The sequence below is a fragment of the Electrona antarctica genome (assembly GCF_951216825.1).
Source record: "Electrona antarctica genome assembly, chromosome: 6".
Taxonomy (NCBI): domain Eukaryota; kingdom Metazoa; phylum Chordata; class Actinopteri; order Myctophiformes; family Myctophidae; genus Electrona; species Electrona antarctica.
The window spans coordinates 15,000,411-15,016,402 of NC_136811.1; the positions used below are offsets into that span (position 1 = coordinate 15,000,411).

General features: G+C 41.7%; 1 protein-coding gene across 2 annotated transcripts in view; it reads left to right on the forward strand.

Annotated features, from left to right (window-relative positions):
- The first annotated feature begins 1,219 nt into the window (after positions 1 to 1,219).
- Positions 1,220 to 15,992, forward strand: part of vars1 (valyl-tRNA synthetase 1) — a 37,250-nt gene continuing 22,477 nt past the window's right edge. Inside the window, exons 1-10 of one of the 2 annotated variants that reach the window (XM_079502797.1) lie at positions 1,220 to 1,352; positions 1,945 to 2,297; positions 3,559 to 3,702; positions 4,823 to 4,983; positions 5,035 to 5,075; positions 7,877 to 7,992; positions 12,734 to 12,809; positions 14,141 to 14,241; positions 14,849 to 14,976; positions 15,349 to 15,513. In XM_079502797.1, coding sequence (XP_079358923.1) covers positions 1,322 to 1,352; positions 1,945 to 2,297; positions 3,559 to 3,702; positions 4,823 to 4,983; positions 5,035 to 5,075; positions 7,877 to 7,992; positions 12,734 to 12,809; positions 14,141 to 14,241; positions 14,849 to 14,976; positions 15,349 to 15,513 — 1,316 coding nt within the window. In that variant the 5' untranslated portion in view covers positions 1,220 to 1,321. Of the gene's footprint in view, positions 1,353 to 1,944; positions 2,298 to 3,558; positions 3,703 to 4,822; positions 5,076 to 7,876; positions 7,993 to 12,733; positions 12,810 to 14,140; positions 14,242 to 14,848; positions 14,977 to 15,348; positions 15,514 to 15,992 lie in introns of both variants that reach the window. The other variant, XM_079502796.1, reaches the window with a different exon arrangement.

A 15,992-nucleotide genomic window follows, 5' to 3' on the forward strand; every position in this document is an offset into this window, starting at 1 on the left:
TCAGGACTGAGGTTGAACCAGAATGAGAAGCGGTCATAGACACCATACAAATGATAAATGGATGGGTCATTCACAATTTCACATCTGTCTAAAGTAGTGCCTAAATGGAAATAAGACTGCACAGACTTTTTTGGTGTTATCCCTTTTGGACTGAAGTGTTTGACTGTACTCGGTTGCTGTTTTTACATTTATGTCTAATAAACTATTCAATCAAGTCAACACTTCACATGACATGCTGTAGATTAATAACGGACCGGTTGCTTTAACAGTCTGTTACCCTATCTTAACTCTTACCTGGTAAGAGGGAAACTGTTTTACCAAGAGCCCACATAGCACTTGCTGCCACAAGGCAATCCAATCTGCCAGTAAATCCCTTAAATCTACATGGAAATTAAAATTAAAAATTAACTATGCTTCAAATCCTTAATCCTTATTGCAAGAAATTTGGGAAAGTAACATGTTTCCAAGCCTTTCTCCCTGCCTCATAGTCATATAGACCAGGAGTTGGCATGGGTGAGTTTTGTGCAGCGTTTAACAACAACTGCCCAGCTGAAAGTAATGTTGTGAACCCAAATGAGAACCGACACAAATGGTCTCATCTATGCAATAATATACAATATCACAAGTTACAACATAATTAACATCCTGCAAGTATTACATAACATACTAACATGTGCACCCCTAGGTTGTACAGTACTACATCATGTCAGGACTTGCAGAGAAGCAGATCATTCATGACATGTGTCAATGCAGTGTAATATCGAGGTTGACTTGAAAAGATAATCTGAGAATCTGGGAATTTAAGCAAATTAATCTACAGAGCTTTACAGGTGGAGCCACTTTCTATGTTTTTTTGGGGGGAAAGGAATACTTTGTTTTATGTAACTAGAGCAGTTCTCAAAGTGGGGTCGTGGGCTCTCACAGGTCGAGGTTCCAGCAAAATTGTAATTTTAATTAACTACAGTAGTAGACTGCATCAATTTGATGCGTTGTAGATCTATTTTCAACAAATCTTGTATGTGTTTCCCTGGCACAAAATATTTTCAGGTGATACTGTACTGTACTGTCTCTGTCTGTAGGCCTACATACTAATATGGTTTGGGCATTATTTTGGAGGGGGGGATGAAAAATGCCCTCTCAGCTCTCTCACACACCATCCCAGTAGGTGGCAGTAATAAACCGTTCCATTGGAAGTCAACCCACTAAGGAAAAAGAAACCCCGGAACAACAACGTTGGTTTATTGCGTCAGGCAGCGTCGCAGCGGCTCATGTGCGTCTCCGTTGTGTTGCTAACATAAAGCTGACGTCTCTTACCGGTTTCATGTGGTTCCACCAGATAACACAATTCAAAGGTATGATGATGATCAACTTCTAACAATACGTTTGCGCCAACATCGTGTTTTATTCACGTTGTCATTTTGGTTTACTTCGAGGAAAACGCGAAAGAATTATACATCATGAGACTGAGCCACAATTTCAATGCAGATATTAAGTCACGTTAAAAGTTTCGTGCCGTGTTGTACAATAGCTACTATAGCTATAGTCTCTGGTCTGTTTCACATGGCTTAGGTCGGCTTTAAATCACTGACACAGTTAAGCCAGCATATGGTCGCAAAAGTGGCTATAGTACTCTGCTACCACGAAAGTGCATATTTTGCAACTAACATGTTTAATTATTGTCTCAGAGTCTGACATCTCCTGTTGTGGCGTTCACTGTATGTGGTCAGTTTTAGGGTGGTAGTTGTTGGCTGACACATGCCATACACCGATACACGCCCACCAAGGCACTCACCAGTCACTCACTGATGTCTATCTTGTCTCTGGTCTTGAGAAAAATGACTGCTTATAAGTGACTGCAAAAGATTGTTGCTATTTGTTTCAAAAAAGCTTTGGCAATGAAAATGTTTCTCATCCAATAAAGCTCCTTTGAATTGTATTGTGCAGGGATGTCGTCTCTCTATGTGTCTCCACACCCTGATGACTTCAGGAGTCTTCTAGCTCTCATAAGTGCAGAATTCTGCACCTTATACCCGCGCACTATCACAGCGGACCCCCCGGCCTCTCTAAATGCCCGGTCCAGACCCGCCCTGGTGCTGGGTGCCGGGGAAGGGGGCTCTGTCCTGTGCGGGTCCAGTGCTGTGGCCTGGTACTTGGCCTCTCAGGGGAAAAGGGCTGGGCTATGCAACAAGCAACAGAGCCAGGTGTGGCAGTGGCTCAGCTTTGCAGACAACGAACTTACGCCAGTGTCCTGCGCTGTGGTGTTTCCACTGATGGGGATGATTGGACTCGATAAGAAGGTGAGAGCTTCATACTTCTACACCAGTTTAACCCATTTAGACCTGTTGTTACACCTATTGTATACGTCGTTGGTATACCTTTCAAGCTGGGAAGTAGTGGTAACGTCATTTTTGTTTCTATATATCGCTGTTGTCGGGCAGAAACCTCTTAAATGGTATATGGTGCATTTATATAGCGCCTTTATCCAAGGCTCTTTACATTACATTCACCCATTCACACACACATGTATACACCGATGCCGGAGGAAACCATGCAAGGCACCAACCTGCACATCGGGAGCAATTAGGGTTTCAGTGTCTTGCTCAAGGACACTTCGACACTAACTCTAGGGGAGCCTGGGTTCGAATTGGCAACCTTGCGGTTCCCATCAAGTCACTCTACTCGTAAGCCACCGCCGCCCCTGTATATTCATATATACTCCTATATCCATATTCTAACTTTGTGTTTTTTTTCATAAATTAACACCCTGCTTGATCATACTACAGCGTCACTCAAAGACACAAACAAACACATCAAAAGTAGCAGATCCACAAGTTTTGAGCTTGCAGATCTGCTACTTTTTGAGGGGCTTTTGCCTACCCCGTTTGTATACAGGAAAGAAAAAAAATCACAAAATCAATCAACAGAATTTCAACTTTGATTAATAGCAATAACTGTGTATAATAATAATACACAGTATTAATAACCTGTGTGAGCGTCCCTCACACGGGTCTATGCGTTAAGATGTGACCATGGTAGCCATTAGCCCACTGCTCATTCACAGATGTGTTCTGCGTCAGTCTGCATCAGTCCTCTCTGACAGCTGTCAGCAGGTCCTTCTTGAATGTCGAACCACAGCACCAAATCTATTTTAGAACAAAGCTCTCGTATTTCTCACCCAGCTGCTGACAGCAGTCGAAATGGGATTTATTGATTATATTAAATTATTTGCAGACAAATCCTTTTTTGTGATAGAGCAGAGGTAAAGTAGTACATAACAGTGAACGCTTACATCCATGGATTTCATTTTACATTGAGATGCTATTTGGTATCTGTGTGCTTACTTTATATTGATTACACACACACACACACACACACAGTCACACACACACACACACACACACACACACACACACACACACACACACACACACACACACACACACACACACACACACACACACAGTATATATTTCAGTCTCACATACATACATACATATATTTGCTGTATATAATATTGGTAGAGAACCAAGATTTAAGAATACAAATCTTGACTCTCAGCTCCAGCAGACGTCTCGGGCGGAGATGATGCGTGTCCTGAAGGTTCTAGACCAGGCCCTGGAACCCAGAACCTTCCTGGTGGGAGAAGGCATCACCCTGGCTGACATGGCTGTAGCCATGGCAGTCCTCCTGCCCTTCAAATATGTAAGTCAGGGGTGGGCAACTTTGACGATGGCGAGGGCCACTATATATTTCCACACTCACTGCAGAGGGCCACATTTCATATTACTGTCGTGGCAAAAATAGCTGATCTACAAGCTCAAAACGCGTTGCACTGCGATGCGTTTTGAGCTTATAGATCATAGTGATGGTGGGGGCCGCATCTGGCCCCTGGGCCGCCAGTTGCCCATGTATGAAGTAAGTCACTTACACTGTGCAGGCTTCTACGGTGCTGGAAGCTGAAGAAAAAGGAAACAAGGATTCATTTTACAGTTGCATTTTTCTATTACTTACTTTGCTTAACATTTGCAGAACAATCAGTGCATTTCTTGAAACAATTCAATTCATGCAAACCGCACCATTTATAATGGACTACTGCAAAAGCCTGTAACTTGCTTAAAATCGTGTTTATATCTCAAAAGTAAATATTTGTCAATGAACGTCGTCCAAATGACACGTCCTTGGGTGCGTTTTGTAAATATGTTCTGGTTTTGACATAGAGTGATCTATCAGATCATTTACAAACGGTCAGAGTAGATACTCATTAACTAACTGTGCCATTTTCTTTTTTTTTATTCTTTTTTACTGCATCCCATGTATAAACATGAATATTACCTGTTTTAGTACAGGTAGATGCAAGTTGAATACTGGAGTGTCAAACTCGGCCAAAAAGGTGTCCAATACAAGTAAAGATGATTTGGGGAAGGACAAGACTGTTTTTTACACAACATTGCAAAGCACAAAGTAAAAAACCCCAACTAAACTTAGAAATTAAAACATAGGAAACAGCATTGCACAGTTCTTTGGTGATATTCAGTGCACTCTGGACAGGAGGATAACTAAGTTTCCAGGGTCATATGTTCTCCAGTTCAGTTAGGTTGTAATGTTACCCACTGTACAGTCATGCTTTGTGTGTCTTCTTATTGTAGTTTAACCCGGTTCCTCTGCCTAGATGTTGGCTGTTTTGCTTTCTCTCTCTAATGAAAACCTATCTCAGTCGTACTTGCTCAGCTGTAGGCTGTAAGTGTTTGCTCAGCTGTAGGCCTACTGTTGCTGAGAAAACCACATTTTCCACCTTTTATTTTGTCCTTGTTTTGTGTGTCAGGCTTTGGAGGCTCCAGACAGAAAGGTCCTCTGTAACGTCACCCGGTGGTTCCTGACATGCATCAACCAGCCTCTGTTTGTCAAGGTCTTGGGAAAGATTAGTCTGTGTGAGAAGATGGTGCCAGTTACACCCAAGAGCAGCAGTACTGCTGCTGCTGCTGCTGCTGCTGCATCTCCTGCATCTCCTGCTGCTGATGCATCTCCTGCTGCTGATGCCTCTCCTGCTGCTGAGTCCACTGATGCTACTGTCAATGGTAACTTTATTTTTATTTTTATTATTATTATTCTTTATTTACCCAGGGAAGTAGCGGAGCACAGGTGCTCATTTTCAGCAACGCCCTGCACATAGAGACAGACAGACACACACACACGCACATTAAAAACTGGGAACTGACCAGTACAACCACAGTCTTATACTGTTGGCCACTAAGCAGCTCCAGGAGGAGCAGTTGGGGGTTCAGTGCCTTGCTCAAGGGCACTACAGCGGTGTTGGGTGAGTGATGACAATCACTTCCCCACCCAGATTTTTCCTGCCCGTCCGGGGAATCGAACCGGCAACCTTTCGGCAACAAGGGCGCTCCTCTAACCCTTAGGCCACCGCTGCCCCAACTTGCACTTGCACTATTGATGTGGCTAGTAGTGTGTGTATAGACAAATTCAGAAACGGGTCTCATGGTCGCAGCTTACGTGTTTCCTGTAGGCGGAGCAGACATAACTGCAGGGTAAACCTGCCTCTTACAAAACCTCTTCTACTATGGTGAATGGTAGAGTGACTGATGTACAGTCTGCCTCAAACTTTAATCTTTTACCTGCACAAGGCTGCTGCACTTTATACCTCATACTAAGCATTTAAAGTATGAGGTATAAAGTACAGCAGCATTGTGTTCATAAAACAGAAAGATTGGGTATTGGGTAAGACTGACGTTATGTATCTTTCAGGACCTTTGACTGCTTCGTCTCAACCATTACTCTATGGCTCTGCTCTTAGGCCCAGGCCACACCACTCTGGATCTTTTGCAAAACGGATATTTTCGTCCTCCGTTTTAGAAAAAATCCCTGGCCATACGACAGAGATATCTATGTCCACACCCAAACGCAGAAACACATTGAACACTGGATAAAATCACTGCAGTAGCAGGTTTCAATTGTAGGCTATATTATATTTGATTTTATATTTACACTTGAGGTGCCAATCATATTTTTAATGAAGGAATAAGTACCGCATTTTAAAAGCCACCTAAATTGTGAGTGGAAGTATATTTCTTTCATTATCTGTCAGCATGTCACACTATGTGCGTAAATCTCCAGATCCCGACTCTCGACTTTTCTCTCCATATAATTTAAAAATGATAGACACTTTACCATTGCTCTGGCGACCTGGCAAGTCCTGCACAGAAATAGTAGAGTCAGGCCTATAGAAGTGTCCACAACCAGTTGTGAGCTTGTAGAGTGGCTATATTTTAGGCTAATACAAGTTCACGCGCACATTGTCAGCATGTAGGCACAGTGACATGCAGTCAATGGTGCGCCCTAAACATGAGAGAGATGTGCCATAATGCGCACGCACGATGCGATCCCATTCACACCTCTCTTTCTCTCTCTCTGCACCCTCTCTCTCTCTCTCTCTCTCCTCGCATGACCATGATGCAAAATACAGCACGATATAGTTTCACATGCGGCTATGTGCTTGAAATGTACTGTAATTCTGCAAACTGTTAATAAATTCTTCAATCAATCAATCAACACACCACGCATAGACTTGTTGGTGTAGGCTACTGCGCAATGGCATTTGGCCTGGGTCCTTATTGGTAGGTTAATATCCACAGTTTATCTGTAGCGGTCCGCAATGAACCTATTGGCTTCGCACTCGGCACCAATACAAATGAAACTATTTGAATAAAGGTTGTACACATCAGTGAAATTAACCTCCCTAATTGAGAGTGTAGACCTAGCAAGCGCACCACAGCTCATATAGGCTGCATGGCTATACGGGCTTGGGCACTACCCTACCATCTCTCTATATCATTTGATGAAGGCATATTAAAAACATGACTTGTACACCCAATGAAAATATAAACTTCACGGAATATATACCACTTCGAATTATAACAATCGGTTGAAGATTATCTGAATATAGCACGAGTAAAATCTCAACCTCTTTGCGCAACGGGCCATTGCGCTGAGGACTGGGCTGGCAGTGTTTTTTTTACCTATACTTGTGAGGACCTCTGCTTGACAAGCTGCATGTGGGCGGTGGCGGTGACATCATCGTTTCTCAAAAACTCCGTTTCGCATGACTACACCGCTCCACTGATCCGGATATTTTCGAAAATCTTCACTTATTTATCCGTTTCAAAAAACCTCCGTTTGAGTGGCCGAAAACGCCGTTTGCGTGTGGCTGAAAGGCCCAAACGCACAGAGAAATGTGCGTTTTGCAAAAGACCCATATACGTGTGGCCTGGGCCTTAGCCACCGCGGTGGATATTTTGACATTCCGTTTTTTTTTTTTTGGAATGTTGTCACTACTGTTGGAGCAGCCATAAACTACACAGGTTCATCCCGATGTTCTGGGCATCTTTGTAATCTTAGTGTTAGTAAAAAGCAGGTAAAAGAGTAACGTTTGAGGCAGACTGTACATCAGTCACTCTACCATTCACCTTAGTAGAAGAGGTTTTTTTAGACAATGGCGAACAAACACGACAGCTGCCCGGCCATCTGCCAGCTAGTCAGAGGCGCAAGGCTTCATGGGGAATGTAGAAAATCACCCCATGGTTGGCTAAATGTTTACTTTGTAGTGCACTTTGAGGATTTAGTTGTTTTCCAGACAGTAGATAAAAGACTGGATCATTTAAATTTCTAGTTTAAGTCTGTCTAAGACGCCATCCAAACCTCTTGCAGTCCTTTACCACTATTCACATTGTTCCATTTCTTGCAAGAGAATATTATGCTTGTGTATAAATACTGTACTGTGATTCTTGGTGTGTGTGTGTGTGTGTGTGTGTGTGTGTGTGTGTGTGTGTGTGTGTGTGTGTGTGTGTGTTTCTCTTTCTTTCAGGTCCACCAAAGACTGAAGCCCAGCTTAAAAAGGACGCGAAGAACAGAGAGAAGCTGGAGAAGTTCCAGAAGAAGCAGAAGGAGATGGAAGAAAAGAAGAAGCAGCCACAAGCGGAGGTAAAGAAACAAGACTGCTGCTTAAAACATATCAAGAAAGTAAAGCAACACAACAAGAATAAAAATGTTGTCACATCCAAGTACAGTTACATGAATATAAAATATTCTGATTGTTACATTTTGTTAGTACAATAACAATCATACGTGTTCTTTACGGAGCCCCTGAGTGGACAAGATATTATCTCGTCCGGACAAGATAATTATTATCTCGTCCGGACAAGATAATTATTATCTCGTCCAGACGAGATAATTTATTTTTCTTACCATGGCCACTCAGGGGCTCCGTAGTTCTTGGATATTAACCAAAAACTAAATTAATTGTGTGCAGATGGGTTTTCTTTTATGTACCCAGGTTAGTAGCTGAGCACATTTTCAGCAATGCCTTGCACATAGAAACACACAGACAGACACACACATTAAAACCTGGGAGCTGACCATTACAACGAACCTCAGTCTTATACTGTTGGCCACTAAGCAGCAGTTGGGGGTTCAGTGCCTTGCTCAAGGGCACTTCAGCGGTGTTGTGTGAGTGAGGCCAATCACTTCACTTCCCGACCCAGATTTTTCCTCCCCGTCCGGGGAATCTAACCGGCAACCTTTCGGCAACAAGGGCGCTCCTCTAACGCTGCCCAAGTATAAGATTTTAGTCATTTCCAGGTCTGGATAAGTAAACTGTATTAGAAAATAATAATAACGTTTCCAGACTATTTACATGATAACTCGACCAAATCCACACATCTACCACCATATTGGATTCAATAAAATGCGGCAATATCTCTGAATTGCATATATAGCAAATCACAAATGACATTGTGACAAAAGCTTGTCTGAACATTTATCAGCTATCAGTTATACAGTGATGAAGTAATCAGAAAAGTTAAACTACCGGTATCTTTTCTGCTTAAGAACACAATAATTGAAAGGCTGCATGTATCGTCATGGACACAGTGAATAAATGAGGCTGCACAGGCAGCGCAAACATTATTTTTTATTGGCTCATTTTCTCTTCTTATTATTATTTTTTTTTTGCAGAAATAAATTAAGAAATACAGAGTAACAAATACAAATGCATCACACACAAGAACAAAACAACACAAATCAAATCAAGACAACCAAAATCGACAAGACAGGTTGGCTAGTCAGGTGACCACTATTCAGGTTCAATTGGGAGTGTAGGCGGTCAACATGAGACAGAAAAGGCTGCCATACTTTACTGAATTTGGAGATTGAGCCACGCAATGTGTATGTTTTTTTCCCCCAATGCATAAGAATAAGACGTCTTGCCAGAAGAGTCACAAAAGCGACAAGGTCAGATTGATATTTAGGCAGGGGGATGGTTTCAGGAAGGACGCCAAATAGGGAAATAATGGGATGAATCTATGGGCAACTGTAACACATCTGAAATAGTATCAAATATCTGACCAAAAAGACTGTAAGGCTGGACAGGTCCAAAACATATGAAGAAGATTAGCTGGAGCCTGGTGGCATCTATCGCACATTGGATCGACATCATCATAAATCCTGGCTAACCTAACCTTGGTCCAGTACACCCGGTGGAGAAATTTACATTGCATCGCCCCATGTTTAGCACATTATTGATGAGGAATGAACACGATCCATAATGGCCTCCCGGGTTTCATCAGAGATTTCTTCCTCCAGGTCCTGGGCCCAAAGATTTTTATAGGCAGTGGTTGAGGGTAAATGAAGGTCAAATAATGAGGTATAGAGTAACGATATCTGACGGAAAAAGTGGGTTCTGGGTACGTGGCACGTACGGTGGCACGTTCGTTTCGTTTGAACAGATAGTTCAAAAGTATGAGCATACTTTTGAACTGTTCAAAGTAACGCAACAAACGTGCCACCGTCAAACAAATCTTTGACTGACTTAATGCCTTCTGTTCTCATTTATAAAAGAGACTACATTAATCTAGGTTCAAGGTTGTATTTATTAGTGTCCACGGGGGGGGAAATGGTTTTACAGCAGATCATAAGGCTTGAAACATATAGACATACATCAAACCAAACCTGTTGGTCGCAAGTGTGAGGTGCGCCCTGCCTACGTACGCCAAGTAGAATTCATGGGGAGACAATTAATATATAATTTCTTCTATCTAAGAGAAATAATGAATATAGCTAGGACCGTTTCAGTTAGGTAACTTATTTCTGTTGAACAGTGCTGACAAACAAGTTGTGTTTTAAAGTCAGTGGACTTTAGTTCTATTTTCTAGTTCACTTATGTTGCTGTAGGGGTTGAAGGTATATAGAGTATAAATTTACCTTACAAAAACTCTAACATTGCACAATTTAACATTGCCTGGTTTTGCCGTTAACCAATTTCAACCTGCCGTTCCTATTTTGGACTAATGTGGTGAAGTGGTTAATATGTATTAAAGTTCTCAGTGGCCAGACTCGCCACGACTGATTTCAGTGATGTCATTTGGATTCCACAGAAGTCAGCATGTCCTCTATCAAAGCATGTTGCGCAGCGGAAATGGCCGATCTACAGTACAAGCTTGTAGATAGGCTATTTTAGAGAGAATTCTAAAAGCATTTAGTTGCATAAACTAAATGCTATTAGCTATTTGTACGCGGATGTTAATATGGTGTGACGAATCGGAAATTTATGGAATAAAAAATGTGTAGGAAGGAACCCTGAGATATTATCAGTTATGTTCAATTACTGATAAAGATTGACAACAAAATGTTAACACATTTACCATTTATACATTTTCATAATGTCATAATGGTCACAGATTGTAAGCAAAATGCTCACGGGTGCAGTAGTAGCAAGGTCACATGTAGGTGTTAATCCACTAGATTGAAAGAGAATAAAACCTGCACTCTCAGTCGTAGTAAGAGTCTTGTTTAACCCATTTTGACCCGAGATCAGATTCTAAAAATGTCTTCTACATCCTGACAGTTTTCTGAAAAAGCTATGTTTCTATGTCAGTCGTTCTTCGATTTTTCAAAAATAGCAGACCTACAAGCTCGTAGCGCGCCACTCGGTGGCGCGCTATGAGCTTGTAGATCTGCTATTTTTCAATAGCTAAAGCATAACATAATGCTAACACCAAAAGGGGTTCCCGCCCAAAATGGGTTCATAATGTTGAGGATCCGCAGCAGCAGTCAATCCAGACAAACGCTTTTCGAGTGCGGATTCTATGTTCTCTTTGAAGAACATATATAGCATCTGCACCCAGCCAGCACAGGCCTGAACCTTTTAAAAGACTTTTTCCCTTGAAATTCCACTAGATTGGTCACTAGCTTCCTACTGTAGACTGGTAATATGAACGTCGGTGTTGGAACGGGGCCATGTGAACAAATGTGACCAGATTTGACTGAGAGACTGCCATCGCGCAAATTCCAGCTTTTCACCAGAGGAGGAAAACTTTTTTTCAAATGAGTTTATAGCACAGGCAGACTCTTCACATACTAGAGCATGTCTGAAACAAGTGTCAGAGCTGAAATCGACATGTAAATATGAAATAAATGCTTAAACATGTAGCTAGGTGTAATGTTAGAGACCACAGAAGTGAACCTTTCAAGCCTGTTTTCTCAACTCGCTGTTTTCTGCAAGACATTACCCTATAAGCCATATCTCCAAAACTGGTGGGTCAAACTGAACAACCAATATGTCAATTTGAAGCTATGATTCCCTGCTTTCATCTAGGACAAATAAAGAGGATGGTGCACGGAGGTGCGGCCCACTCTCCTGCGGGAGGTTTGCACATGCTCAGTGTAAACAGGAACTGCGATGATGGAGTGTTCCAGCAGAGGTGCTAGAGGTGCATGAAAGTTGCTGACCCTGAACTGAAATAATAAAAAGGATATCACAAAAAAGAGAATAGTACAGTTGATTTTGTTTTTTATTTTAAAAAGTATATCAATTTCATAACTGTGGAAAAAATGTTGTGTATAACAGACTGAAAGATAGTACATTTACTAAATGTTAATGTTTTTGTATATTTTCTTTTGTGGATTTTCCATGTTCTTTAATTAGTACATGTGTCAAACTTCTATTTTTGTGAAATGACAAAGAAACATGGATACTGTTCATTCAAGTGCTCTGGATGATATAAAACATTTGAAAAGGGAAGGGTGACTGCTGTTTAATTATCAACTGTTCTGGATCTCATTATTTACATGAAAGTTATGAGCTTTCTATCTAGCACCTCTGCTGGAACACTCCATCATCGCAGTTCCTGTTTACACTGAGCATGTGCAAACCTCCCGCAGGAGAGTGGGCCGCACCTCCGTGCACCATCCTCTTTATTTGTCCTAGGCTTTCATATGACATGAAAAAAACAAATTCAAAAAAATCCAATGGCAGTCCCTCAGTCAAATTTAGTCACAAATAACCACCAAGAGATTCACATTAGCAGCTTGCAAGTCATCAATAACGACGGCTCTCAGAACAGACGGGAGGAGCACGGGAACGGGGGAAATGAGGCTTCACGTGCACTCCATTTGTCTTGAACAACAGATCTGAGAATGAGTTATCGTTTTGTTTTCACGAGCTGCTGATAATAACACAAATACTAGTACAATGAATTACACACAAAAAAGCAACACTTTGAAGAGTTTGTAAAAATGCTGGAATCTTGTTTTTCCATCTGCGATGCAAAATTCCAAAGCCTAACCTTTGATCAATAATGCATAATTTCAAGGCATTGAAGTTACCGTTTCACTTAACTACTGACGTTTCAAAACAAACCTGTTTTATTCCACTGTCCTCTGATAGAAAAAGGCCAAGCCTGAGAAGAAGGAGCGGGAAGTGATCACATACGACATCCCTACCACACCCGGAGACAAGAAAGGTGCTTATTCTGTGTGTAGATGGTTGCATGCAAGAGTGTGCCTTTTATTCTGTGTGTAGATGGTTGCATGCAAGAGTGTGCCTTTTATTCTGTGTGTAGATGGTTGCATGCAAGAGTGTGCCTTTTATTCTGTGTGTAGATGGTTGCATGCAAGAGTGTGCCTTTTATTCTGTGTGTAGATGGTTGCATGCAAGAGTGTGCCTTTTATTCTGTGTGTAGATGGTTGCATGCAAGAGTGTGCCTTTTATTCTGTGTGTAGATGGTTGCATGCAAGAGTGTGCCTTTTATTCTGTGTGTAGATGGTTGCATGCAAGAGTGTGCCTTTTATTCTGTGTGTAGATGGTTGCATGCAAGAGTGTGCCTTTTATTCTGTGTGTAGATGGTTGCATGCAAGAGTGTGCCTTTTATTCTGTGTGTAGATGGTTGCATGCAAGAGTGTGCCTTTTATTCTGTGTGTAGATGGTTGCATGCAAGAGTGTGCCTTTTATTCTGTGTGTAGATGGTTGCATGCAAGAGTGTGCCTTTTATTCTGTGTGTAGATGGTTGCATGCAAGAGTGTGCCTTTTATTCTGTGTGTAGATGGTTGCATGCAAGAGTGTGCCTTTTATTCTGTGTGTAGATGGTTGCATGCAAGAGTGTGCCTTTTATTCTGTGTGTAGATGGTTGCATGCAAGAGTGTGCCTTTTATTCTGTGTGTAGATGGTTGCATGCAAGAGTGTGCCTTTTCTCTTGTGGTGTGATGCAGCATTGCGCTTGTATAACTCCGCCAACCCTCCAACCAGTTGCAGTTCACGTCTTTGCAGACTTTAAAGGAGAATTCCATACTAAAAGGCTTTCTTACCTTTCTTTGTAGTTGTTACATCCCCACCAAAGAGGTCCAGGTGTTATTTTGTGCAAAAGCTCCTTATTGGCTATTTCCCCTACCATAAGCCCTAAATGAATTGCATTGAATTGAATGGGGCTATGGGGTGCTAATTCGTGCTAAAACGACTACAAAGAAAGGTAATAAAGCCTTATAGCATGGAATTCTCCTTAACAGCATTAAAGTAAATTAAACACTCAATTGACATGTACTGTACAGTATGACATGTGTTTTGAGATGTCACGGTGACCACCAAATTCAGTTCATCCTTGAGTCCATGCAGGCATTTTGTAATGAAATTCTCCCACGGGCAGGAGAATGGGAAGGACGGATGGACCAACCCCGAAGCCTAGTGCCTCCACTCCAGCCATGGTTGTCACTGGGCTGGCACTGGCATGAAAAATGCTGTTGTGGAGGAATGTATGTACTTTTTGACTGTAAATGCGTGACCCTTGTCTTCCTCTGGCAGACGTTGACAGGCCTCTTCCTGATGAGTACCACCCGCAGTATGTGGAGGCTGCCTGGTACCCCTGGTGGGAAAAACAGGGATTCTTCAAGCCCGAGTATGGGGTAAGCTGGTCTGTTTCACCTCATATCAACACTATAGGAAATCCACTTTGTGTTAAAGGACCACTTCACCACTTTTCATCTATCTTCATATAATAGGTCCTCACTAATAATCATGCAAAAATGGTGCAATTTGTTTCTACTCGGTCTGTGTCTCATAAGAGGGCTGTGGGCAGTTCAGAAACCCGTCCACCAGTGACATCATCGATCGGGAATACAAGCTAATAGAAACTGCAGGCTTTCTAGTCGTGAAAAGTTGCAATGCGAAAATGGAAGTCATCGTTCTCTCGTTCACGATTTGTAAAAAAAAAAAAAAAAAAAAACTGCCTAATGATGATGTCACTGGTGGACTGGACGGGTTTCAGAACTGCCCACAGCCCTCCTATGAGACACCGACTGAGTAGAAATAAATCGTGCCATTTTATCATGATTATTAGTGAGTAATATTAGTGATTATATGAAGATAGGTTGGAAAGTGGTGAAGTGGTCCTTTAAGTGCTAGTAAAGTCACCATGAATCACTTTCAAACTGGCGTTCCTGATATGCACCATCATACAATGAATAATACAATAGGGCTTTTTAATAATACTTCCCTCCCCATATTTTTCAGAGGACGAATATTTCTGAGCCAAACCCTCAAGGTGTCTTCATGATGTGTATCCCTCCGCCCAATGTGACTGGATCTCTCCACCTGGGTCATGCCCTCACCAACGCCATTCAGGACAGTTTGACCAGATGGTAATTGCCTAATTACAGTCTGAAGTTGATCTGATTTGTAACAGTCTGAATTCAATACGTCTTTCTCTGAGAGAGATTTTTGTCAATTCCAACCTGAGGTAGTTACTTCCTAATATAGTAGTTACCACACAGGTAATTTATCAATATTTGAATAATGACAACCCTTATTTATATTGCACTTAATCAAACCTAGTTTACTTAATACACTTAAGTTAGGTTCAGCATTAAGCCGCTAATTATCTTTGTACAGTATGTATTCCATCTCCGAGCAACACAGCATCCTTAATCGTAGAATGCACTAATATTTTGACGGTCAATTTTCAACCCTTTGGTCGTGGTTACTCAATGCGTTGGTTTGCTGTGCCCGTGCAGGCACAGGATGCGAGGGGAGACCACCCTGTGGAACCCTGGCTGTGACCACGCTGGCATCGCCACCCAGGTGGTGGTCGAGAAGAAGCTGATGAGAGAGCGAGGCATGTCCCGCCATGACCTGGGCAGAGACAGCTTCATCCAGGAAATCTGGAAGTGGAAGAACGAGTGAGTGGGGAACCTTTGAGGGCTGGGAATGGTGGACTTTGACCGTGATTCTCAAGTGATTGCAAGTGCGCTCCCAACTGTATAAAGCCTGTATGCTGTTATACCTTTAGCAACAGGAATATTTTACTTTTTTCATTTATTTTATTATTATTATTTTTTAATCAAACATTGAAGACTTTTAAAAATTGGCCTCCGGTCTAAATTGGCTGATTGGCAAAACACTAAGATCTTAACGATTAAGGTATATATCATTAATATAAAAGAATGAACACAATAATGTTAAAACAAATGGTATTTTCTCTTTACAACTTGCCAATAAATAGGAAACCATTCCTATTTGGTTCGTTCCGTTCATTCCGTTCGTTCCATTTATCCAAGCCAGTAGACAAATAAAATCTGAAAAATCATGCAGCCCACCCTCGATAAACTATACTGCCAAAATATTGTCAGGGCTGTGATGTACAGTATATAATATTACT